At 41.9% G+C, this 25,214-nt stretch overlaps 1 protein-coding gene across 8 annotated transcripts in view; it reads right to left on the bottom strand.

Moving 5' to 3' along the window:
* Positions 1-447: 447 nt before the first annotated feature.
* Positions 448-25,214, bottom strand: part of itprid2 (ITPR interacting domain containing 2) — a 175,499-nt gene continuing 150,732 nt past the window's right edge. For all 8 annotated transcript variants that reach the window (XM_060928968.1, XM_060928974.1, XM_060928970.1 and 5 more), the window contains 10 exons: positions 22,560-22,648; positions 18,807-20,513; positions 18,286-18,360; positions 16,356-16,471; positions 14,471-14,615; positions 13,675-13,740; positions 13,090-13,362; positions 7,419-7,553; positions 4,875-4,995; positions 448-3,455 (listed from right to left, as the gene is read on the bottom strand). In XM_060928968.1, the coding sequence (XP_060784951.1) occupies positions 4,888-4,995; positions 7,419-7,553; positions 13,090-13,362; positions 13,675-13,740; positions 14,471-14,615; positions 16,356-16,471; positions 18,286-18,360; positions 18,807-20,513; positions 22,560-22,648 (2,714 nt within the window). In that variant the 3' untranslated portion in view covers positions 448-3,455; positions 4,875-4,887. The remainder of the gene's footprint in view (positions 3,456-4,874; positions 4,996-7,418; positions 7,554-13,089; positions 13,363-13,674; positions 13,741-14,470; positions 14,616-16,355; positions 16,472-18,285; positions 18,361-18,806; positions 20,514-22,559; positions 22,649-25,214) is intronic.

Genomic DNA, 25,214 nt, shown 5'->3' with positions numbered 1-25,214 from the left:
GTACTAATGTCTTCATAAATAAAAACCCCACTAAACGAGATGCTTCAGGTATACCGTACATGTGATAAAAGCTCGAACGTTTTGTGGTGCCACCTTGTTAAAGTCATCATCCAAAGTATAAGAATAAAATGGTTCCCTTTTGGTGTTTAGACCACGACAACAAAGTAAAATATGCTCGATTGTCGGAGATGTCCTACAGAAAGGGAATGACGGTGGCTCTTCATGCTTGAATAAATAAACCACGATGCCTGGTATACACCACTTGGTCATGTCTGGTTTGAATGGAGAATAAACGTGTCTAATTAACGGCAGGGTTGATTTCATACAATTAATTTTCAAGACATTCATCCCACTCAGTCTGTCACTTGCTTGAGTTGAAATAATAAGATGTGATGACAAAAACAAGGCCATGTGAGCGAAGGCACAAAATGAACCACAAGGCATCTATATATTCAAAATAAATAGATTTTTATTAATGATTTGTTTGAGAGATAAATTCCTCATGCATCCCAAATAACAAGTTAACATGTCCCTTAAAAAATGTAGTCATGTCAATCAGTTAGTATTACAAGTCATTAGAACAAAGATCCGCTATGAAAATCACCTGCCTCGTCGCATACGCAAGGCTTGGAAGTCATCCGTTGAACACTTGAAAATATTTGCTTGCAAAAGGCACAGAAGACATTCAGCATGGCACTTTTGTTTAAAAAAAAAAAAAACACCAAAAAAAACCCCTAACTTCAAATATTTTCCCGCAGCAAACTACTGATTGCTGTGTTGAATAAAAAAAAAAAAAAGTCATAAAAGACCGAAGCAACAATAACAGGTTTAGTGCTTGTGGTCAGAAAGCTTGATTCCTACACGTAAAGCGTGTCATGGACTCCTGATAAAAACTTGGAGGTGTGCGCGCGCGCGGGCGCGTGTGCCTGTATGTATTTTATTCTATCCACATTCACTGGATATGAGCAATCGTGCACTCTGATTGGCTACTCTACTACTAGGATATCAGCTCATATCCCATGAGTAGAGAAAAAACGTCAGAGCGTGTTGCTGAACCAACCGAGGATGAAATAAAAACTACTAGAAAACCACAAAAAACAAAAGGAAAGCAACAAAATATGGAATAAAAGTATTTGATGGTACGAACGCATCTTTTTAAAAAATTTTTCAAGAATTATCATCGCATTTTTCACAAATTGCTCCTGTCATTTCGCCGGTTTGTTTACAATCTAAGCGGAAATGATTGTCGGATGTTTTGTATAAAAGTTATCAAATTTGCAACAACAAAAAAATGCTCCGTTTCTCAAAATCCAGTGAATGCGGATAGAATAAAACAGTTATACCGCTCAATCTCGTCGTACATGGATTATAGACAACTCGGTGTGACACGCCTCGTCGACTATCAGCTCGTGTACGACTCAATTTCGTGGGAAAAAAAAAAAGTGTGTGTGTGTTGTTACACTTGTGTCCCTTCCTCTTTTTAAAGTGGCAGGCCTACAGCAGTTGTGACTGGTCAGTTCAAGTGAAACATATTGCACGGTTAGTACCTCACAGAGGCTGCATTAGAAGGCTTACAGATATGTACATAAACACACCGAAATGCTTTCACCATCACCTACATTGTGTGATCATCATCAACCCTGGCCACCTTTCACCTAACGAAACAAAATAAAAGAAAGAACTACAGCTCAGAGTTTTTCAGGAAAATGGCAGCGTACCATATAACGTTCATATGAAATGACTTGCAGCTTCTCTAGTCATTTTTTTAAAAAAAAGGTCTGGAATACTATGACATGTGCACTCAGGTGGAGGAGAGGAGCAGATCCATTTATAATTGTGTTCAGATGGATGATCCTGTGTAGTAAGAAAAAAAAAAATCCAGTGCAGCAAGCCCCCCCCCCATGTGGTAATAATGTCCGGTTGAGGTCTTCAGAAAGTCTTGTTGGTCCGGTTTGGAAAAGTGTTTGCCGTGGAGTAGTGTCTGAAGTTCCAGGATCTACAGTGGGAGAAGATAAATGAATGGCTACTTGGATGAGCTTGAGTTTTTCAGTTGGTAGTACAGTGTATTTCAGGAGTGGACGAATGTTCCTGTGGTAGTCCGTCAGACAGGGCAACGAGAACCAACTGCAGACCCGATGATGGATATAGCCTTTGGTTAAGTGGACAGAACCTCAGCTTGGAAAAATCCCCCACTTGGGAATTTTTCTTGGGCTTGGATGGACAAAGCCACTGCCTGGGCAGAAGAATTGCTGCACTAAGTGCAAGAATCCCCCAGTTGAGTATGAGAATCCTTCTTGGGCAGATGAATCCCTGGCTTGGACAGCAAACACCCCCTGCTGGGCATAAGCATCCTTTCACTTCACTTGGGTGCAAGAAGTTTTGGCTTGGGCTTTGGCAGATGAAGCCTTCACTTGGGAGGATAAAGCCCTGGTATGCCCTGGCAGCAATCACCACCAACTAGGCATGAGAATCCCTCGCTTGAGTGTGTGAAGCTTAGACTTGGACATATGAAACCCCAACTTGGGTGGATGAAGTCCTTGCCTGGTTTGAAAAATCAAGAATGGCTCACTTGAGCATGAGAATCCTCTGCTTGGGTGTGAGAAACTTGTGCTTGGGCATCAAACATTCCCAGCCGGCATGAGACTCCCGTCTTGGGACGGAGAAGATTAGGCTTGGCGAAATGGAGCCCTACCTTGATGAGAAAGTATCCACTTGTAGTCTGAGCTTGGGCAGATATAGCCCTGGCGTTGGGTGGGAGATGATTTGGCATACATGGATGAAGCCCCAGCATGGGCGGAGGTGTGAACATGTTTGAAAAACTTTTCAATTTTAAATACCAAAAACAGTTAAGAAAGTGAAATTAACAAACATGATAAATGTTTCCATCATCAACTTTTGCACAAAACTGTACTGTAGATTAATAAGCTGCACATCTTGTATTAAATATATGCTCTAGTCACAATTATACTTTACACTGAATTAGCAAATTATAGGAGTCTGTGTTTCGTTTTCAGCTAGCTAATGCCAGCTTAGCTAACTAGCTAGCTGAAGTGAAGGAGATTTAAAATTTAAGTAAAACGAGTCTTAAAATTTATTAAAACTCTAATCGATCTTATACAGTCTTAAGAAATGCTAGTTAAGGTACAGAATACTGTGCTTTTATTTTGAAAGTGACAATTACTCTGGCCCGAGCAGGTGCGTTATCTCCCTAGCATGGGGCTGCACATGGGGGTGTGAGGGATTGCAGGACTGCAGATGTTGCTGTGAGGGGGAGATGATGATTGTCCCTGGAGCAGTAGTATCAGGTCGAGGTGTTCAGGACGTTGCAGTGGAGAAGTTGTTCACTGGGAAGGCAGTTGGCTAGACGGTGTCTGTTAGAGCTGCAGTAGTGTGTGACAGGCTCAAGAGGGCAGTGTTTCCTCAGAGTTTAGATCCCAAGCACTCCTCCTCTTCAGCTGTGAAGTGAGCAAACGGAGAACACAGACGCCACACACCGGTATAAATGACGAGAAGTAAAATCCAAAACAAATACACAGACACAATCGCACACAGTGTTCATCATTTATGAGGTAATTTTTCCATAACCAGTGGCGTGACTTTTTTTTTTTTGCTCGTCATTAACTGAAGACAGTTATTACCTTATTCAGTGGCGGACTATAATTAGGGGGCAAAAATATATATATATATTTTTTTGATTGATCCTGAACAGGAATTTGAATCTGTAGCAACTGTATCTAAAAGTACAAAGAGTACAAAAGTTGGGTTAAGGGCTGGCTCAGGATGGGAAAGGTGGGAATGGGATGCAAAACAGACATCTGAAGTTTTGTGAAGTTGCAGCAGTGAGATAAATAAAACAATTCTCAATTAACATTTGAAAAAGGAGTAAAGATGTAAAACACTATACATATGCTACAGCAGTGTTTATTATTTCACTAAGCAGATTGTGCCTAACTTCTGTGCATCTGTCCGTCTGCTGTCGTTTGTCCGTCAGCCTGTCTGCACTGCAAAAAATGGCCTTCCAAAAATAAGAAATAAAAGATTAAAACAAAGCCTATTTGCTTGAATCAGGTGAAAAAAATCTGCCAATGGAACTAGTCAAATTTGACTTGGTAAGATTTCTTAAAGTAAGATGAAAAATCTAACCTGTTTTTAGATGAAATAATTCCAAAATAAGATTGGGGAACTAATTATGCGAGATCTGATTAACTAATCTTATAACAAGATCGTACTTCTTACATTTAGCCATTCAAGTCTTTTTTTTTTTTTAAGATTTTTTTTGGGCCTTTTCCACCTTTATTGGATAGGACAGTGTAGAGACAGGAAATGAGCGGGAGAGAGACAGGGAGAAATTGGGAAATGACCTCAGATCGGAATCGAACCCGGGTCCCTGGATTTATGGTATGGCGCCTTATCCACCTGAGCCACGACAATGCATTTTGGGGCACTAGATTCAGTAAAGTTCATTTATTCCCAAAACAAGCATACGGTACTTTGTTTTTTTTTTTTTTTTCTTGAAACAAGATGAACCGCATTTGACAAATGTCCAAAATGTACTTGTTTAAAAAAAAAAAACTTGTTTTATTTTCAGAGTTGCTCCAAATAAGACTTTTTCAAGACATTTTGTCTATACAAGATTTTCAAGATGGACTGTCTAAAAACTAGCCTCTCGCTAAATGAGGTTTTGCTTGTTGGGCAATTATGTCTTATAATAAGGGTGGCGAGATGTTTTGACTTGAAAATAGACAAACTTCCTAAGATTTTTATTTTTTGCAGTGTGCTGTCGCCTGTCCGTCGCCATCTGTCTGTCAGTCAGTCTGCTGTCCATCTGTCGAAGGGAGGGTCAGGTAGTTGGGCTGTTCTCGGATTAGACTCACCGAGTCACCACTGTCATGGTGTTGGCTCTTGTGTCGCGACAGGAGATCTCTGCGGCAACACAGCAGTGAGAAGATCATTGATGACCTCCTTTCTGATCTCATCAGTGAGACTCTGCTTAATCTGGAAAAAAACAAACAAACAAAAAACCCCTCTGACAATGCAGCAAACGACAGCAGATACGTAAAAATAAACGCAGCCAAAGGATTTGTAATACATGTAAATTAGTCTGAATGCAAATCTATTGTAATTGAATTATGAACAACTAGAAAAGCACTCGGAGAGCGCAGACCTCCGCCAAGAATCCTTTAAAAAAAATCCGGGATCCAGAAGGTGATCCGGATACGGAAGAGCGATAGTTCCACTAAGAAATACATATATTTTTTTAAATTTCTGAGAAAAAACTCAGAATTTTTGAGATTAAAGTCAGAAATTGAGAAAAAAGTCAAAATTTGAGAAAAAAGTAGAAATTTTCACGGAAAAAAGTCAAAAATTGAGAAAAAAGTCGCAATTTTCAAGAAAAAAGTCAAAATTTGTCAAAAGTTTTGAGAAAAACTCAATTTTCGAGAAAAAAGTCACAAATTTAGGCTACCAGGAAGTACCAGGTCATTCAGAGCTGACGGAGACTTAGTCTGCTACTACTGTGTTTAGTGCTGCTGAAATGGACGACTTGATCAAATGTTATTTCGGGATTGGGTTTAATAACAAAGAGATCCTTGCAGTCTTGGCACAGAATCACAATATTGTGATTTCTATCCGGACTTTGAAGAGGCGGTGTTGTGAACTTATGTAGTGGTTCTGTGTTAGTCTCTAGCAAACAGAAAGCCGCTGCCTAGAAGTATTTGAATCTACGTGAATCACATCACCAACCGACTTCCTGTACCCCGGTTGTCACAACTCTGAATTCCATGGCTCTGGTCTCAGCCATTCATGTCTACCAGCCGCGAGTGAGTGTCACTTCCGTATGGAAGCCCGCCTTCTACAGATTTCTGACTTTTTTTTTCTTGAAAATTTCGACTTTTTTTTCTTGAAAATTTCGACTTTTTTCTCAAAAATTTTGACTTTTTTCTCAAAAATTTCAACTTTTTTCTCGAAAATTTCGACTTTTTTTTCTCGAAAATTTTGACTTTCTCGAAAATTTTGACTTTTTTTCTCGAAAATTCTGAGTTTTTTTCTCAGAAGTTTCCAAATAAAATCTAAAACCCTGGCCCTATTGCTCTGACGTATCCGGATCACCGCCAAATTTTAATGGATTGTTACTTGTGCCCAGTCACAACTCTGGAAAAAATGTCAGAGCAATCCGTTCATAACTTTTTCCGTAATGTTGCCAACAGACAAACCAACAAACAAACAAACAAACCAACGCTACCGAAAACATAACCTCCTTGGTGGAGGTAACTATAAAGAAAGTTAATCTTTAGTAGCATCGGGGTGGCTCTCTTACACTTAGTACTTGGATTGGTGGTTTATTTCTTTATTTATGTTGGTGCCATGGCTTGAGTCCACTTGTCCCCTTATAAAACAGTAACAGCAAAGTTCTTCTCACGAATCACCTTTGACGTCTTATGAAACCTTTCTATTCTGGTGGGAGTGGCTTCTCCCAAGATGACTCTGCCTCCATCCACAGAGCAGGAGGGGTCACCGAATAGTTTGATGAGGATGAAAATGATTTAAATGGTGTACTATGGCTTTCATACTCCTCCACACAGCCCCAACTGAACACTTAGAGAAGTTTTGGAGTGATGTGTTCAACAGCGTGCCACCACGATCATAACCAAAACACCAACAGAGGAAATATCTTTTGGAAGAACGGTGTTCGTCGCTCCAGTATAGTTCCAGAGACGTGTAGAATGGGCCAGTGTGGACTGAAGGCATTCTAGCAGCTTGTAATCAACACTTTACTAACATGCAATGTTGGTAATTTCTTATAGTAATAGATTTATTAATAACAGACAAATTAGCAATAGACTAACCAATTTTAAACTACTGTACTTAAAAAATATATATTATGTGCAACAGAAAAACAGATACAGCATTTTATCAAAAACGCACACTATGCGGAACATCTCACTCGTGGCCATTTCACACACAAACACTGCACAACACCATTAAGTTACATAACGTCATGTTCCTTTGCATTAGCCAGTACCCTGCAGCTACAAAACCGCATTATTCCAGCTTCACCCAAACACTTGAGAAGGTTTTCATGAACCAGACCAAAGTTGTAATTCAGCCTGAGTGACAATTCAGCAGCTAACCAGTCAGAATGTTCCAGTGTCACCTCAGCTGTCACTAAATGTACGAGAACACTGAGCCAAGAACACAATGAAAAGGAAAAATACCGACCACTGTTGACTTTGGTTCTCCAGTGACACGAAAAACACCATTAATTTCTTTCCCAAAGGGTTTGAACAAACAACTTTAACACACTGCAGACGAAAGACAATCAGCAAATCATTTTCCTACTGAAATAAACCAACCAGGTCTGTCACATGACTCCTTGTCTGCACAACCATAATCTAAAAGATTGACGTTTCGGCAGTCACCTGTTGGATGAGCTGCTGCATATGAGCATTTCCACAAGCTTCCTCTTCTCCTCTTCTTCTGTCTTCCTGAAATGAACGCTCTTTAGCATCATCGCTGTGGTCTGAGACGCAGTGCGCCGCCCTCTGAGCTGTGACCTGAACACATACATTCACGCAGAATACTTAGAAATAAGATGTATGCATTTACTTATTTCCCCAGTTTCCTTTTTGTCTTAAACATTTCATGTTCAATTATCATGACGTCAACACTTTACGTTGTTTCTCTCACTTCCTATTGTCAAAACATCGTTGTGGTGTGAAACTTCTCCATCCAGACGCTCATCTACGGTAAGTTTCCAAACCTGTCGTTGCTTAACTCCTGAATATTTTCTATCGTGAATACTCTCATTAAAAAGTTTATAATCTCTGCTTTCCACAGAAATGTATCTGGTTAAGATCTGTTCAGTACTTTGGGAGTAACGGCAGGTTGAAGTCGGTACAACAGAGTAAAAACTCTGCTCACGAGACGTCGGGAAACTGCCGCTGCTTTTCTTTTTGAGTCACGGGAAAGCGGTCAGGCTCTCTCTCTTTCTCTCTCTCTCTCTCTCTCCTGATCGAATCAGATCACTTTTATAGCGATGTTCTCTCGCTCTCACTGTTTCTGATGAAGGATTCAGCAACATTTTCTCTCTGCTAGTTTTGATGTTCTGATTCACGGGAGACTCTGAAGTGAGTTTTCAGAGCTTTACCTACTTATTTTTTCAAATCAAATTGATTCCTGTAAATAAATAACTATTTTAGAATATAACTGGAGTTGTTTTGATGAAAAATATTGAGATCTTAGTTGCCGGAATGAGATTTAAAAAAACCAGAAGTCAGAAACGTGAGTGTCGATTTCAGTTGAGTTAATGTGAACTGTTTATCGGATGTGGATCAGACAGTTTTTTCGAGGTTCGCCTTGAAAGCTGTGAATATTAATCGAAATAATCATTTATATTCTTTCATATAAACACTAGTCGGCCCTACTGAGAAATACAAAGCCCTACAGAGCACAAAGAGGGGATCAGAAATATTATTTTATTCCTTTTTTATTTTGATAGAGAATGGTAGATGTGAGACATTCAGTGCTGATTTATGTATATTTTATGATTAACACTGATTTCTCCTTCTTTGTGATGTATAAATGAGAGTTAAGATCAGCTTTATATTGTGCAAATAAAATCATTTGGTGAAACTTTGAAGAGTGTACCAATTTAATATTTAACCTAATCAATGCAAATTAAAAACTAATTTGCATAATTTGTTTTTACTAATTTTTCAAATTTTGTATTCAGTATGCAACCATCTATATTCCTGCCAATTTCCATGTAAATAGCTTGAAAAATAATAAAAAAAAAAAAAAGTTAGGAAGAAAAATCATTTGATCTCATTGGTTAATGAGGCCCATTTTGGACCATGTGATCCTCTCTCTCATTCTCATTATCTCTAGCCGCTTTATCCTTCTACAGGGTCGCAGGCAAGCTGGAGCCTATCCCAGCTGACTACGGGCGAAAGGCGGGGTACACCCTGGACAAGTCGCCAGGTCATCACAGGGCTGACACATAGACACAGACAACCATTCACACTCACATTCACACCTACGCTCAATTTAGAGTCACCAGTTAACCTAACCTGCATGTCTTTGGACTGTGGGGGAAACCGGAGCACCCGGAGGAAACCCACGCGGACACGGGGAGAACATGCAAACTCCGCACAGAAAGGCCCTCGCCGGCCCCGGGGCTCGAACCCAGGACCTTCTTGCTGTGAGGCGACAGCGCTAACCACTACACCACCGTGCCGCCCTCCCATGTGATCCTCAAACAGAATATTACGGCAGTTTTCTAAAAATTAAGCGTTTTTCGATCTTTGATTTGTAATATCTCAAGTACGGATAAACATTTTAATTATAAAAAAAGTCTTTAGTTCTGCATTCAATTCTGAATTCAACGAGAGCAGTTTCAAGCGATTTGGACTGAATTTTCACCTACTGGACTTGTGATGATGACGACGACTCCTTATATTCATAATCCTTTCCATTACAAACTCTTACAATCAGGATCCTAATCATAATGACCGCTGATATCACTATTGCAGCCCCTCATATTTGTGGCTCCTTATATTTATAGACAGTGTTCCAGCTAGTTTATTTCACCAGAGTGCCACGCCCTCCCCTCCAGAACATGTACCCTGCCCTCAAATACTAGTGCCACACCCAAATTTATGTTCACCCTCCTCATACTTTTCCAAGCGCCTGGCACATACATTAAGTCACAGAAACAAAGTGCGTTCTAACAACTTACGACGACTTTTGCACTTGTTGTACGTCACTCTGGATAAAAGCGTCTGCTAAATGCCTGTAATGTAATCTATAGAAAATCTAGTTGTTAACGTTAATATCCCGGAATAATATTAATGATCAATTCATGCTATTAGTATCACTATTATTAGTATAAACTAACATTAGACTGCTATGCAAATGCGTGTGAACGTGAAAGACAATTCAAGACGTTTCAGATTCACTTGCAAAACTGCCCTAGATGCAGGAAAAATTGCCGGTGATGATCACTGGCACCCTGGCGTCTTGGAAAGCTAGCTGGATCACTGATAGAGATTTATCATCATCTTGTCCCCTCTTTATCAAGACCCCTTCCTGTTAGAAGTGCTCATCTTACCACAACCACTTATCGCCATCATCATACCCCTTATGACTTACCATCATAATACAACCATTACAAATATATTTACAGCATTATCACATCATGACCCCAATAATCAAGGGCCCTTATATTTATGAACCCTTATGTGACCTCATCTTAAACCCTTGTTAACCCTCCTCTTTGATTCCTCACACTCTTCAGTGATCATCCTGGTGCTCAGTCGTCCTAGTATCTCCTCTCCCACATGGATTCACATTCTAGTGACCAGTCATCCTTGTAACTCTTCATTTTCATAACCTCTCACCCCCATGACCTTGTAAGCCTTTCGTGCTCATTAACCCTCATCCTAGTAACCCTGCATCTTTGAAACCTCGTTATTTCTCGATTTTGTAACTCCTCACCTTAATGCCCCCTCGTCCTCACTGACCCTCACCTTAATGCCCCCTCGTCCTCACTGACCCTCACCTTAATGCCCCCTCGTCCTCACTGACCCTCACCTTAATGCCCCCTCGTCCTCACTGACCCTCATCTTAATCAGGGTTTCCCCAGGTTTGACCACCATAAATTTAAGACTTAAGACCTTTTTAAGACCACTTAAATGAGAATTAAGACCTACATCGCACCCATTATGCGGTCGTAGAACACCAGATCAAATTCCCAATAATGACAAATGTTTTATAATAAAAGTATTTTTATTTGAAAGTTATATACTTAAGTCATTATGTGCATTGCTTGTCAAATCTTCACATTCAAGACAAGCAAGACCGAATTTTGTTATGTAAGACGTTTTGTTTTTTTCCACAGGAGAATGTTGTAGCGACTTCCAAGTCTGGGAACACAGCCTTAAAGAGTTTGCTTATGCCCTCATTCGAGCTGTACGAGTGGTGATCCGTAATTGTTTTTAAAATCCAGAGCACTTCTGGCCGAAGTGTCGGGGTTCCACCGACACCCATCATGCCACTGCTCGGCCCTTGTGTTGTTGCTAGCCTTGCCGATGATGTCTGGCTTGGCTAATGCTGCTGACGTTCGACAGTGGTGCTAGTGCCAACTCCAGCTGCATTTGGAGATTGAACCGTGCAGAACTGAGCGATGGGCTGGTGGCGGTGGAGGGCAGATGCAATGTGCTTTGAGCTCTTCATGTGAGACTCTAAAGCGAAATGACCTATAGTGGACAACTTGAAGGTCTTTCGACAAACACAGCATCTTGCTTCAACGTCGCTTCCAGGAACCTCCCTCACCCAATCACGATATCTTTCATCTGAAAGCCACTGCTGATTAAAACGACACTTCCCCATGCTGCGATTCGCGGAGTCTCCTCTCCACCACGGACTTCGACGACTGCGCCGGCGCGAAAATGTATCACTATTGTTTCTTTCTTTACGCATACTCCCAAGAAATTCACTGATGTTACGCAAAACCCACGTTTTCACACTGCAGAATAGTATGAGTAGATTTAAGACCTTTGTTTAAAAAATTAAGACTTGGGCAAAGCAATTTAAGACTTTTTAAGGCCTTAATTTTGGAATATTAAATTTAAGACTTTTAAGACCCCGCGGCTACCATGTTAATGCCCCCTCGTCCTCACTGACCCTCACCTTAATGCCCCCTCGTCCTCACTGACCCTCACCATAATGCCCCCTCGTCCTCACTGACCCTCACCTTAATGCCCCCTCGTCCTCACTGACCCTCACCTTAATGCCCCCTCGTCCTCACTGACCCTCACCTTAAATGCCCCCTCGTCCTCACTGACCCTCACCTTAAATGCCCCCTCGTCCTCACTGACCCTCACCTTAATGCCCCCTCGTCCTCATTGACCCTCACCTTAATGACCCCTCGTCCTCATTGACCCTCACCTTAATGACCCCTCGTCCTCATTGACTCTCACCTTAGTGACCCCTCATCCTCATTGACTCTCACCTTAGTGACCCCTCGTCCTCATTGACTCTCACCTTAGTGACTCCTCGTCCTTGTTTATTCTCGTCTTAGTGACCCCTTGTCCTTGTTAACCCTCACCTTAATGACCCCTCATCCTCGTTAAGCCTCACCTTAGTGACCCCTTGTCCTTGTTAACTCTCACCTTAATGACCCCTCAACCTTGTTACCCATCGTCTTCATAACCCTCCTCGTTAAGCCTCACCTTAGTGACACCTTGTCCTTGTTAACTCTCACCTTAATGACCCATCTTCCTCGTTAAGCATCACCTTAGTGACCCCTCGTCAAGCCTCACCTTAATGACCCCTCATCCTTGTTTATTCTCGTCTTAGTGACCCTTTGTCCTTGTTAACCCTCATCTTAATGACCATTTGACCTTGTTACCCCTCGTCTTCATAACCTTCACCTTAGTGACCCCTTGTCCTCGTTAACCCTCACCTGAGTGACCCCTCGTCCTCGTTAACCCTCACCTTAATGACGCCTCATCGACCCTCGCCTTAATAACCCCTTGTCCTCGTTAAATCTCATCTTATTGACCCTGCAACCTTGTTACCCCTTGTCTTCATAACCAGTCACCCTTCTGACCACTAATCCTCGTTAACCCTTGTCCTCATTAATCCTTGTGATTCTTTATCTTGGTGCCTATTCATCCTTATCAACCCTCACACTTGTGACCCATCATCCTCAAGAACACTGGAATTCAGGAACCCTTGTCCTAGTAAATGCTTGCCTTTGTGACCCCTCATCATATCCCCCATATGATACTTTTTATGTATGAAACTTGTTTAACCTCCTAAGGCCCAAGCTGTTTTTTTACATGCATTTTTTATTTCTCTTTGTTATTTGGGCTTATTAGAACCTGATTAGAATAAAAACTAAGCATCATCTTTTGATAAGATGTACTTTTAGAGAAAAAGTATGTCCACATATGTGAATTCTTGTTCCGAATTTCCATAAAGTGCTGTCCACGCATGTGACCGCTAAGCCCTAGGAGGTTAAAGGCCTTTGAGCTGTGCTCGCTGCTATAAAATAAAATTAGCATCAATAAGACCTTGATCCCTGACCTCAGGTCGACTAGAGCTCATGTTGGTCACTGTTGTTTGCTCTTGGCCCTCTGCTCCCGATCTCGGAGGGATGGAGGGTGTTAGGCTGACTGTTGAGCGATACACTCCTCTTCTTGTCCTTGATAGAGATGAGGCGTGGTCACTGGGGTCACGGAATCGCACTGGACTCGCTGATCTAGATGAGCGAGCTGAGGTCGGTGTGTCGACTGGAGCAGAAGTATCGTAGCTCAGCTCTGACTGGAGATACATCTGCTCCCGCAAGAGATCACTTACCTGTAATGGAATTAATGCAACAGTGTTGAATGGATGCTTAATACTTATCTTTTAGGATTAAAAATCGTAGGTCAGTGTGTTTGAGAGTTAAATAAATAAAAATATGAACACGAGAATTTAGAAATAAGGAATTGCAAGAATTTGGAAAGAGGCTTCACAAAACAAATCAGCATTTTTACTGAAGCTTTTAGTTGAAAAGTCAAGGTCCTCACAAAGACCTCCGTGTGTGTCTGTCTGTCTCTGTCTGTCTGTCTCTGTCTGTCTGTCTGTCTCTCTGTCTGTCTCTGTGTGTGTATATGTCCGTCCACTCACCGGCTCTGTAGCTCTGAGTGCAGAGGAACTGGATAGACTGTCCATGCTCTGACCCCTGCAAATCTCCTAAAGATAAAAACACAAACCTTACATACTGGAATAATGAATAAGCTAAGCGCTTTCATTTTCACGCATCTGTAGTCCAGGTTGAGTATCAGACGTTTTTTTCTGGCTGTGTAGACTTTGATTCTAGTTTGAAACAAAACCAATGTTTTCTGGTTATTTTGAATGACAAAATAATACATTCTAAATTGTAATAAAAGAAATTAACATAACTACGTAGTTCCAAATTTTGCTAAATAATCGTGTTATTCACTAAGGTGGGCGGCACGGTGGTGTAGTGGTTAGCGCTGTCGCCTCACAGCAAGAAGGTCCGGGTTCGAACCCCGGGGCCGGCGAGGGGCTTTCTGTGCGGAGTTTGCATGTTCTCCCCGTGTCCGCGTGGGTTTCCTCCGGGTGCTCCGGTTTCCCCCACAGTCCAAAGACATGCAGGTTAGGTTAACTGGCGACTCTAAATTGAGCGTAGGTGTGAATGTGAGTGTGAATGGTTGTCTGTGTCTATGTGTCAGCCCTGTGATGACCTGGCGACTTGTCCAGGGTGAACCCCGCCTTTCGCCCGTAGTCAGCTGGGATAGGCTCCAGCTTGCCTGCGACCCTGTAGAAGGATAAAGCGGCTACAGATAATGAGATGAGATGAGATTCACGAAGGTCATTTTTGTTATTATTGTACAGCCCGCGCGTCTCGTCTCTTTGCTCGCCATACATTGATTACAGTGTTGAAGTTGCACGTACTGACCAGTGGATGGCGGTAGAGACGGCTGCTGCGAGCCGAGTGAAACTGATCGTCCAGAGTGAAAAGTCGATCCTCCAGCTGCTGCTCCAACTCCTGCAGCTCCTGACGAACAGCGAGGCGAAGTCTCTGCAGCTGCTCCGCCTCCTGCCTGTCTCACACACACGACCATAACATTACAACAATACAAATAATAATAATAATAATAATAATAAAGTAAACAACTACAAGTAGCCCATTACATTATGACAATAGTTGCTGTAACATACAGTATATATAACTTATAACAGTATACACAGCCTGCTTCTCACGACATAAAAGCTAGAAATTTAAACGACTGTTTCTTGAGAAATAGGAGGGACATTTTGAACGTGCGTCATTCTTCAGCTGTGGAAGCCACGTGAGCCAGGTTACAACAGGAACATCACTGCTTCAACATGTACCTTTCACAATCTTAGAAAATGTTTCAACACTTCCAGCTCTAGAAGGACTCAAGCATTTTATTTCTTGTACAAGAAATGCCTTGTACAATTACAAAATTTAAGGTAGACTGCCTTTCAGATTATTAAAAAAAAAAAAAAAAAAAAGGGTAGGACATAAAAAGAATTTTCCTGATACCCAATTATTTTTGTTTAGTGGACTGAAAGCTACTGAATCCAAATCACAGACTTCCAATTTTTTTTTTAACAGAACAATTAAATGACTTTCAGAGCCACGTGGCCCTAAATTCTCCGCTATTTTTTCCTGCTTCACCATGACCCAATTCAAGATGTCACTATGCATCACGTGGTGGGCTTTCCCCGTTCACGCAAGGCATTGTGGGATACAGATTTGAAACAGGAGAGAAAAATGGAGGACGTGAGTGTGCGAATGAAACGTGAAAGAGCGACTACAGTAACGGAAAGAAAGCAAGAAGAAAAGACGTTATGTTCTATACGAAGGAAAGGAAATGCAGGACCAAACTAATAAATATGGGCGCTCAGCGAGCACCTCGGTGTGATCAGCTGTTCGTTTAGCGACAGAATGATGGAACTGTCAGTGCACGCTCAAAGGGAAACCTGTAGATGGCAGTAATGCAACACTGTGGATGCCAGCTGCTGTAAAACCCAAAAGAAGAAGAAAAACCTGCGCATGCGCACACGGACTTCCTCTGTCGAGCGATTTCATGCACATTATTTGCTTTAATCCCCTCAAATTAAATAACTTACCATTCACAGAACGGCCTGATATTTTGTGAGATATTACAGAAATAAACATATATCACAATCACCACATTTCAGACGGAACTAAATATCACTGACTTTATGAAATCAAAAGGCCGTCTAGCTTTAAAACCATAACCAATTTAGTTCAATTGTTGCCTTTTAAATTGATTAATTGATCCAAAATGCCTGTTTGCGTATGAGACTGTATGTGCATGTGCCTTTGTATGTGTGTACAGGTGTGCAAAAGTGACGAATAATCTGTATTACAAATCTAACCAATTGTCACAGATCAACCCCAGTAGCATCCCCCCCCCCCATCTTTGACCCATAAGCACGGCCAATTCTTCTACAAAATGGTGATCAAAGTGACGACGAATACAGCACTCGGAGAATGAAAAACCAGACGGCCTTCAGCTTTGCTTACAGTTAGAATTTTTCTTTGTTAAAATACTGACCTAGGATCAGATTTCTTCTGTTAACAGAAGATACACTGAGCAACCGGTTCAAAGTAAGGACCTGTAATATCTGTTCAAGCTTCTGAACGCTTTATAAAACCAGGAAATTTAACATATTGCTCACTTTTCTCAAACTTATTCAAATCAGATGAGACATGTCTGGTGTGTGATGCTTCTTTAGACCTGAATCAGCACGCGGTAAAGTGACTCGCTGCAGTGGTATTTCCTCACCTCTCCTCGGGAGTGAGGAGCTGATAAACCGTGGACTGCTGCCTCATCAGCGCCAGCTCAAGGTCCATCATCTGAGTCCGGAAAACGTTCAGGTTCTTTCGCCGCCTCTGCAGCTCCTACGGGACAAACACAACGAGAGAAGTTACACACACACACATGACTAACTACATTCCTGATATACATGCCCACTTTCAAGAAAAGTAAATTATAGGGTCTACGTGGATAGTGATAATATAACGTCTTTTAAAACTTAAATATTCAATACAAAACACATGCTTCAAATTCTCATAATTCTGACCTAAAGAGAAGGAGCTGCTGTGTCACTGGTGGGAAGGTTTAACCCAGCAAGAATATTTGGTTGAATTAAAAATTTTTTTCCATGCGTCAACATGCATGCTACTTATATAAACCTAAACCTACCACACACTCATACCTATCCAGCCATGACAAATTCATTCAAAACAGATGTAACTGAATACAGGGTAGTTTCACTGAAAAATAATACAAAAGACATTATCAAACGTTGAATAAGATTTTTTTTTTTTAAATATATGCGCATTTTGAATTTGAGGTCAGCAACACATTTCAAAAAAAGTTGGGACAGGGGCGTGTTTACCACTGTGTTGCATCACCTCTACTTTTAACAACACTGTAAATGTTTGGGAACTGAAGAGACCAGTTGCTGTAATTTTAAAAAAGTGAATATTGCTCAACAGTTCGGGGTCTCCTTTGTCGTATTTTGTGCTTCATAATATGCCAAATGTTTTCAATATGTGACAGGTCTGGACTGCAGCAGGCCAGTTTAGCACCCGGACTCTTACTACAGAGCCATGCAGTTTTAATATGTGCAGAAAGCAGTTTGGCATTGCCTTGCTGAAAGAAGGAAGGCCTTCCCTGAAAAAGATGTCGTGCAATGTGCACCATTTCCTCCCACACCATCACAGATGCTGACTTTTGGGTTGTGCGCTACAGTAATAACAAGCCGGATGGTCCCTCTCCTCTTTAGCCTGGAGGACATGGTGTCAAGGATTTCCAAAATGAACTGCAAATTTCGATAAGTCAGACCACAGGACAATTTTCCACTTCGCCTCAGTCCATCATAAATGAGCTCGGGCCCAGAGAAGACAGGATGGCTTCTGGATATTGTTTATATCTGGTTTTAACTTCATCTTTTCAGCTTTACTTCTGAGAGACTCCACCTCTCCGGAATGCTCTTTTTATACCCAAATCATGCTACTGACCTGTTGCCAATGAACCTAATTAGTATTTTTTTTTAACATTAAACAACTCTTTCGGTCTTTTGTTGCCCCGCCACAACTTTTTTTTTTTGAAACATGTTGCAGGCACCAAATTCAAAATGAGCATACATTTTAAAAATCAGTTTCAACATTTCATACGTTGTCTTTGTACTACTTTCAATGAAATATAGAGTTCCCATTATTTACAAATCACCACATTCAGTTTTTATTTACATTTTACACAGTGTCTCAAGAAAATGTTCAACTCTTCTTCCAGAGAGTGTACCTGGTAATAAAAAAAAAAAAAAATCTAAAAACATTCATAAAAGTTCTAAATGATAATGAAATACCATGGAAAACTGTACTATGCCAAATTATGATGATGATATAGCCAGATTATTAAATCGTCCAGCCCTACGCAAGACTGTATTCGTACACAGTACCTGCAGAGGAGGACGCAGGAGGCATAATACACAAATACTACAGAACACTAACAATACTGGATTGTAAAATGTTATAAAAACAGCATATGAATTTAGTAGCACATGACACGTGTGCAATACGTCCTGCCTGAGATCATAAGACAGAGTCCAGATCAGTTACTACTGCGACACAATTAGCAAACTGAAGATAGGTTTGCTTACATAAACCAACCATGAGTGAAATGAAAGCAACTAAAAAATCATCAATACCTCATAGAGTGGTTGGACAGCTTGGTGTGGACTGTGGAGCCCTGAGGGTGTGCCATCACGTTGCTCAGAAGCGCTCTGCCAAACAATCATAAAAAATAAAAAAAAACAACCCGAAAATGAAATTAGCAAGATGTCACGCACACATGAAACAGGTCTGAACTCCACACAAAGATGTGCTGAGTCAACCGTGTTTGCTTTTAGGGAGAGACAACCAGGAAACCAGAAACTTCCTGACTTGGCCTGTTGGAAAAATAACACGGCTAATCAAAGTCTCCTAATCTAAAAAGTCAATAGTGCTCATCTTGCATGAAACAAGCTGCAGAGTTGATATACATGTTATTAGCTGTCGTTTAGGTTTAGAAAATACCCTGGGAAAAGAGTTAATCTGAAAATCAAATGCTGCTGCCAACAATACATCAGGGTTGGTTTAGTTAGATAAACAAAACACAATTTGCTAAACGTGTTCCGCTTTTAGCTTTCATGCAACATGTGCCTTTTCCTTATCTGTAAAAAGTTCTCACCTGGCCAAAACTCTGGACGGTGCCTCGAATTTCATGCAGGACTCGACGCAGCTGCATTTCCGTACTGCCCATAGTCAGGGGTGGTGTTGAGGTTTCGGATGGGAATGAAGCAGACAATGGGGAGAATGGGGCAGGTGGAGTGTGGAATGGGGAATTACACTGATGTCCACAGGGCATTGCAGAGGTATAAGGTGTGTTACTGTAGGCCAGGCTACAGGGGGCACTGAAGGGGTGGGTAAGAGGCACTTGAGAGTTGTAGGGACTTGCCTGCATGTGCAAATTGAATGATGAACCATAAGGGTTAGGGAGAGGAGGAGGAGACTGGAAAGGCGGTGAAGGATGGTAAGGCATGCTTTGTGGGTGGGTATAAGCCATATTTGGTTGGGGGAACGGTGAACCATGAGGTGGTGTGTATACAGGCTGAGGATATGGTGAGTTCTGTGGCAGAGGATACTGGAAATATAAGCCACTTTGTGTGTAAGGACAAGAGCTGTTGTTAGGGGTATAACTTCGAGTAGGGGAATTAACAGGTTTCTTGTAAGGGGAACCAAATGGTCCTCGAAATTGAGGAAGTTCTTGCTGAATATGGCGTGGAATTGCAGGATGTGGCATCATTGTGTGCTGGGTCAGATCAGGGACACTGTTTGTGCTCCAAACTGGAGCATCTGCCATACGCCGCAAGGGCCAATCAACAGGGATGCTGCAGAGTGAGCTAGTCGACCGAGTCAAATGCTGAGGCATGCCCATGTTGGGTAGCTCTGTCTCTGGATTTAAGCTGACCGAGTCTCCATCAACAAGATCGGACTGGTATCTGGACTGAGATTTGTTGTCTTCTTCCTCTGCCATTGACATGATGTCCTCTGGTTCTGCCTCATAACGATAGCTGTAGCATGGTGGGGTGCACTGTTTGACTGAGCCATGACCTAGTTGGATGCGCATAGATGACACCACCCGGGTTGGGTTCATCAGCGTGTTTGGGAGAGAGCTAGACCTTTGAAGTGGGTTCCTCACTTGCTCATCCAGATTCCTCAGCAGGTCGGTTGACCGAATCCAAACCCGTCCCCTCTGATCATCAAATGAGGTTGTCCTCTGCTGGGCCCTTAGCAGGGCACCATTGGCGCTACCTGAGGTGCTATGGTTCTCCTTTTCTTGAACTGTGGACTCGGAAACAGGCTCTGAACTTTGATCTGGGGTAGGTACGTCTTCTAACACTGGTTCTAATAGATTGGAAGAGCTTGATGGCGATGAATTTCTCTCTTTTGACCCGTCAGCCTCCATGATCATATCTTGCTCACCAACAGCAGTCATCTCTGCACTTGCATTAGGTACGTTTGGTACTGAAGCCAGGTCAATAGATGACTCTGGATCTGCTGACTCTACAGTGGAGACTGATTCTGTGCTAGAGCTTGTCTCCGTTGCAGAACCAGCAAGTCCATCATGAATTTCTATCTCAGACCCAGCAGTCTCCAGAGTATCTGGCCTTGTCTTGTCCATGACATAATGACTTGGCAACTGTTGGTGCACATGTTCAGGGACTTCCTTTGCTCTGATTGGGCCAAAGAGCCCTATACTGGTCTGCACGAGTAGCTCCTCACCCACTAACAGTCTTTCAAAGGCTGGGTGTTCCACAGACTCGGGTGTTCCATGTCCAACCGCATGGGATGTCACAGTCGTTTCACTGTCACAGCTGTCCGAGCTCTCCTGGACCTGATGCAGAAGTTTAATACTTTAGTAATCTTAATCTTTTACAAATGTGCTCATTGTCCAGTGCTTATGATTTGTTACAATAAGAACACATACAAAAATGTGATCCGTCAAGGATAAATCAAGCGTTCAACTACCTAACAGACCAGCTGTCAGGCTTAAATCTTTACAAGTAAAATTACAACAATAAGATCTCATCTCATTATCTGTAGCCGCTTTATCCTGTTCTACAGGGTCGCAGGCAAGCTGGAGCCTATCCCAGCTGACTACGGGCGAAAGGCGGGGTTCACCCTGGACAAGTCGCCAGGTCATCACAGGGCTGACACATAGACACAGACAACCATTCACACTCACATTCACACCTACGCTCAATTTAGAGTCACCAGTTAACCTAACCTGCATGTCTTTGGACTGTGGGGGAAACCGGAGCACCCGGAGGAAACCCACGCGGACACGGGGAGAACATGCAAACTCCGCACAGACACGGGGCTCGAACCCGGACCTTCTTGCTGTAAGGCGACAGCGCTAACCACTACACCAGTGGTTCTCAACCTTTTTGGGGTCCTGGACCCCCTGCATATTTTTGATCGACCCTGAGGACCCCTCCCACCCGATCTGGAGGCTAGGGTGCAATTTGATAGAAACAGCAGAAACTGCATTTTAAATTGCATTATGGCATTTATTCACAACACAACAGCATAGTTTCCAGAAATATGTAACAAAACAGGATATTTATGGCATAAATATCCTATCTGCATAAATTTTATGCAGCATGTTCTGAACATTATGTAACAAAACAGAAATTTATATATAGTAGCTTTCAGAAATATGAATGTAATGAAACAGATTTCATCTTCTGAACATTATATAACAAAACAATTTTTAGATAGTAGCTTTAAGAAATATGAATGTAATGAAACAGATTTTTTATGCACTCTTCAAGAACAAAACAAACATAAGTATGAAATCTCAATGAATATAATATATAATTCAGCAATAATATAATATAATAATTATGTAACCAAGTCTTGGTTTTATCTGTAGAGGCAGATGGTGTGTGTGTTATCAAAGCAAAGCATCCTCACTTCTGTTTTTGTGTCACTTGGGTGTGGTGTAGTGAGGTTTGTAACATTAGCTTAATTTTGAGCGCCAACCGGAACCTTGCAAGTTAATGAGTTTTGCCACATCAGCTTCCTGAAAATATTTTTATATATCTTATATTTTATATATTATACAACTCTGTAGTTTAGCTAGATAAAGGTCTCAGTCACATTTGAACAATTTTTTTTTTTAAAGATATTTTATTTTCACGGACCCCTTGCAATTACACCACGGACCACTAGGGGTCCGCGGACCCCCGGTTGAGAATCACTGCACTACACCACCGTGCCGCCACAACAATAAGATGGCTTAGATAAACCTTTTTGGACTATAAAATTTTCACTTTTTTTTCCATCACTGTTTTAATTAAAAAAAAAAAAAAAGTTTATTTTATATTGTAGGGCGGCACGGTGGTGTAGTGGTTAGCGCTGTCGCCTCACAGCAAGAAGGTCCTGGGTTCGAGCCCCGGGGCCGGCGAGGGCCTTTCTGTGTGGAGTTTGCATGTTCTCCCCGTGTCCGCGTGGGTTTCCTCCGGGTGCTCCGGTTTCCCCCACAGTCCAAAGACATGCAGGTTAGGTTAACTGGTGACTCTAAATTGAGCGTAGGTGTGAATGTGAGTGTGAATGGTTGTCTGTGTCTATGTGTCAGCCCTGTGATGACCTGGCGACTTGTCCAGGGTGTACCCCGCCTTTCACCCGTAGTCAGCTGGGATAGGATCCAGCTCGCCTGCGACCCTGTAGAAGGATAAAGCGGCTAGAGATAACGAGATGAGATTTTATATTGCACCTTTTCTGTGACTCTGGCAGCAATTTTTGGTAGTAACTATCAACAGGAAAGTAGATCTGTGAGGTGCAGTGAGGACGACTGGATTATAGTTTGTGGTACTGGGGTTGGAACACTCTGAATTACAGCCTGCACAGCTCTCTAAACTGCCTGATGAACACATACCTTCAGGAAATTAGCCGAGCCTTCTGTCGCGGGATCTTCCGCAAAGCCACTGCTGTCTGACTGTTGACTAGTTGTCCTCAGTAAAGGCTCTGGAAATTAAGTGGAAGTGAACAAAATTAACCAGCAGAAGATAACAAAGTGAGAGCTGGGTTTGCAAACAAATTTGACAGATGCATTACATTTAAAAGCCCAAATGGAAGCCAACCGGTCTTGGGGTTGTAGTTCTACTGTAGGTTTAATGAGTTGGAAGACATTGAACAGAATACATATAACCATGCCTACAATACAAGTGACTTCGTAATCAGTTCAGTGAACTGATATGAACAATGAACACTGCCACACAAACTGCCACAGAGTAGCACTAGATCTTGTTGGTGCCAGTCTCGGGCAGGTACTAGACAGTCAGCTGACAGGAAAAGTACAGATCCAGTTTTCTGGTGCCAAAATTTTAGCATGTTTTGTAGCAGGAAAAAGGTAGTAAGACTTATCTGAAATCTAACACCGGAGGACAGTCATGATCCACTGCACGAGTACATTCCCAACTTGGTTTGCTTTTAGGGATGGGGACTAAACTACGTGAGGATTAGTATAACGATCCGTTTTAGGAAGAAGTCCGACTGATTTGAATGAGGCTTGCTGTATTTTTAGGAGCCATATTCTTATTTACCAAGTTGGACCAAGTGAAAATCATCATCAACCAACAGAACCTTTCTTTACAAAAGAGTATTTTGTAATCCAAAGTCTAAATGTAAAACATGTGCTTCAACTGCATATTTGTTATTCAGAAGGCTGAATTAAACCTTTAAGCAATGATTACCGAAGCCAGATGCTCCACATTCGGCTTCTTCAGTAGTCTTTCTTGAAAGCCATTTTTTCAGGATTCCTACATACATTAAACTGAAATTGGGGGGGACGGCTCAAAAGGCCGCAAAGAATTAGCCTGGGAAATCCCATGCTGCTTTGCACAATCGTTCCGATCTGAAAAGACAGCATGGAAACTATGGTCTAAAGGCTCGCCTGAGTTAGGGAGCCAATCAGAGAGTGGGGAGGGGTGGAAAGACGGTGACACGTACTACTCGACAAACGGAAGCTTGTAGTTTATTTGGGACTGTTTACGGATCACATTTAACATGGCGGCGAGCGATACGAACCATACTTTCGATCAAGCTTTAGACACTTCTGAATAGTTTAGAGCGAAAGTTTGTTTTAAAAAAAAAAGAACAGCGTTTGGCGTTTCAGTCTTTCTTCACCTCTTCGTCGCTCTAACTACGTCACCGGGTACAACTGCCATGATTGGCCATGGGCTACGTATACGCCAAATGACAGACATTCGCAATGTCCAATAAACGGCCGTTGACAATCGTAAACCACACCTCCCCTACGAGAAATTCAATAGGCGGATTCCAGACCATATTTCACTTGTGATATGGTCTGGTGTTAACCAGACTAGCGAAGAATCTCTTTGCATTGTAATTTTATGGATTAGTTCGTAAACCTGCAAAGGTGACTGTATATTATTCTTTGTTAGAAGTGCAACCTTCATTATATCCTCTTTACTACATTCACTTATTAACCACTGGGTATCCTGCCAAAGCACATGATCTAAACTAGGGCTGGGTATCAGTCAATTTCCTAGATCGATTCGATTTCGATTCTTAGGGTTTTAAATTGATTAATCACGATTCGATTCGATCTGAATCAATTCAATCTGCTCTTAAATAATGAAAATATCTCCATGCAATACGTTGCAAAATACACGTCTTTATTTTGTAAATTTGACAGTTCACACGTAACTGTAAACAAAACTGTCTTATCTTCCTGTAATTAAAAAAGTGCAAATGTAAAAAGTGCAAATGAACGTTGCAGCAAATTGTATTGTTTAAGTGAAAAAATATTAACAAAACGAAGACAGTAAACTTAAACTGTCACACGTGATAGCGACTCTGTTTGCTGACTGCATTTTTATTCGTATCGCGTCTTTCACAGATGTATACATCATGGGTATCATGGTTTCAGTCAGATGTTTACGTTGCACTATAACGTAGTGTGGTTCGAGTACCTGAATGAGCTGCTTGAATCCTTCATTTTCCACTACCGAGTATGGGCGTAAATCTCTGCAAACAAAAGTTGCGATGGCCTCTGTTATCTTTACAGCCCGCGGAGACCCTGATGGTAATGCTAGCAGGTCCTTCAGTTTCTTTTGTTTTGCTCCGGGTGGCTTGTTGTCGGAAGCTAAGGTTAGCGTCGTGTGGTACCTTGTCAGGTGGTTTCTGAGGTTTGTAGTATTCCTACAATAACTGAGCTCTGCTTGGCATATCTTGCAAACTACCTTGGTTTTATCAAGCTCTTCGTCCTTTGTCGTTTTAAATTTGAAATGATTCCACACGTCAGATTTCATTTGAGCGGTGTTTTCCCTGCCTCAGCCACGGCTCTGGCCTCAGCCATTTTGTGTGCGTGCTTGAACGTCACGACGTACGACTGCGCAGCTGCATCATCACGCACGAGACAGCTGAGGGAGGAAAATCACACAACACACGAGATTGTGTGTGTGTGTGTATGTGGGGGGGGGGGGGGGGGACGACAAAAAAACCCTCGATCTCATGCCCTGTGAATCGATAGTCTCGTCTCGTCTCGTCTTCTTCCGCTTTATCCGGG

The sequence above is a fragment of the Neoarius graeffei genome, chromosome 9, assembly GCF_027579695.1.
Source record: "Neoarius graeffei isolate fNeoGra1 chromosome 9, fNeoGra1.pri, whole genome shotgun sequence".
In the NCBI taxonomy this organism is placed as follows: domain Eukaryota; kingdom Metazoa; phylum Chordata; class Actinopteri; order Siluriformes; family Ariidae; genus Neoarius; species Neoarius graeffei.
Note: the sequence above shows the minus strand (reverse complement) of the source record. Positions and strands in the feature narration are given on the sequence as shown.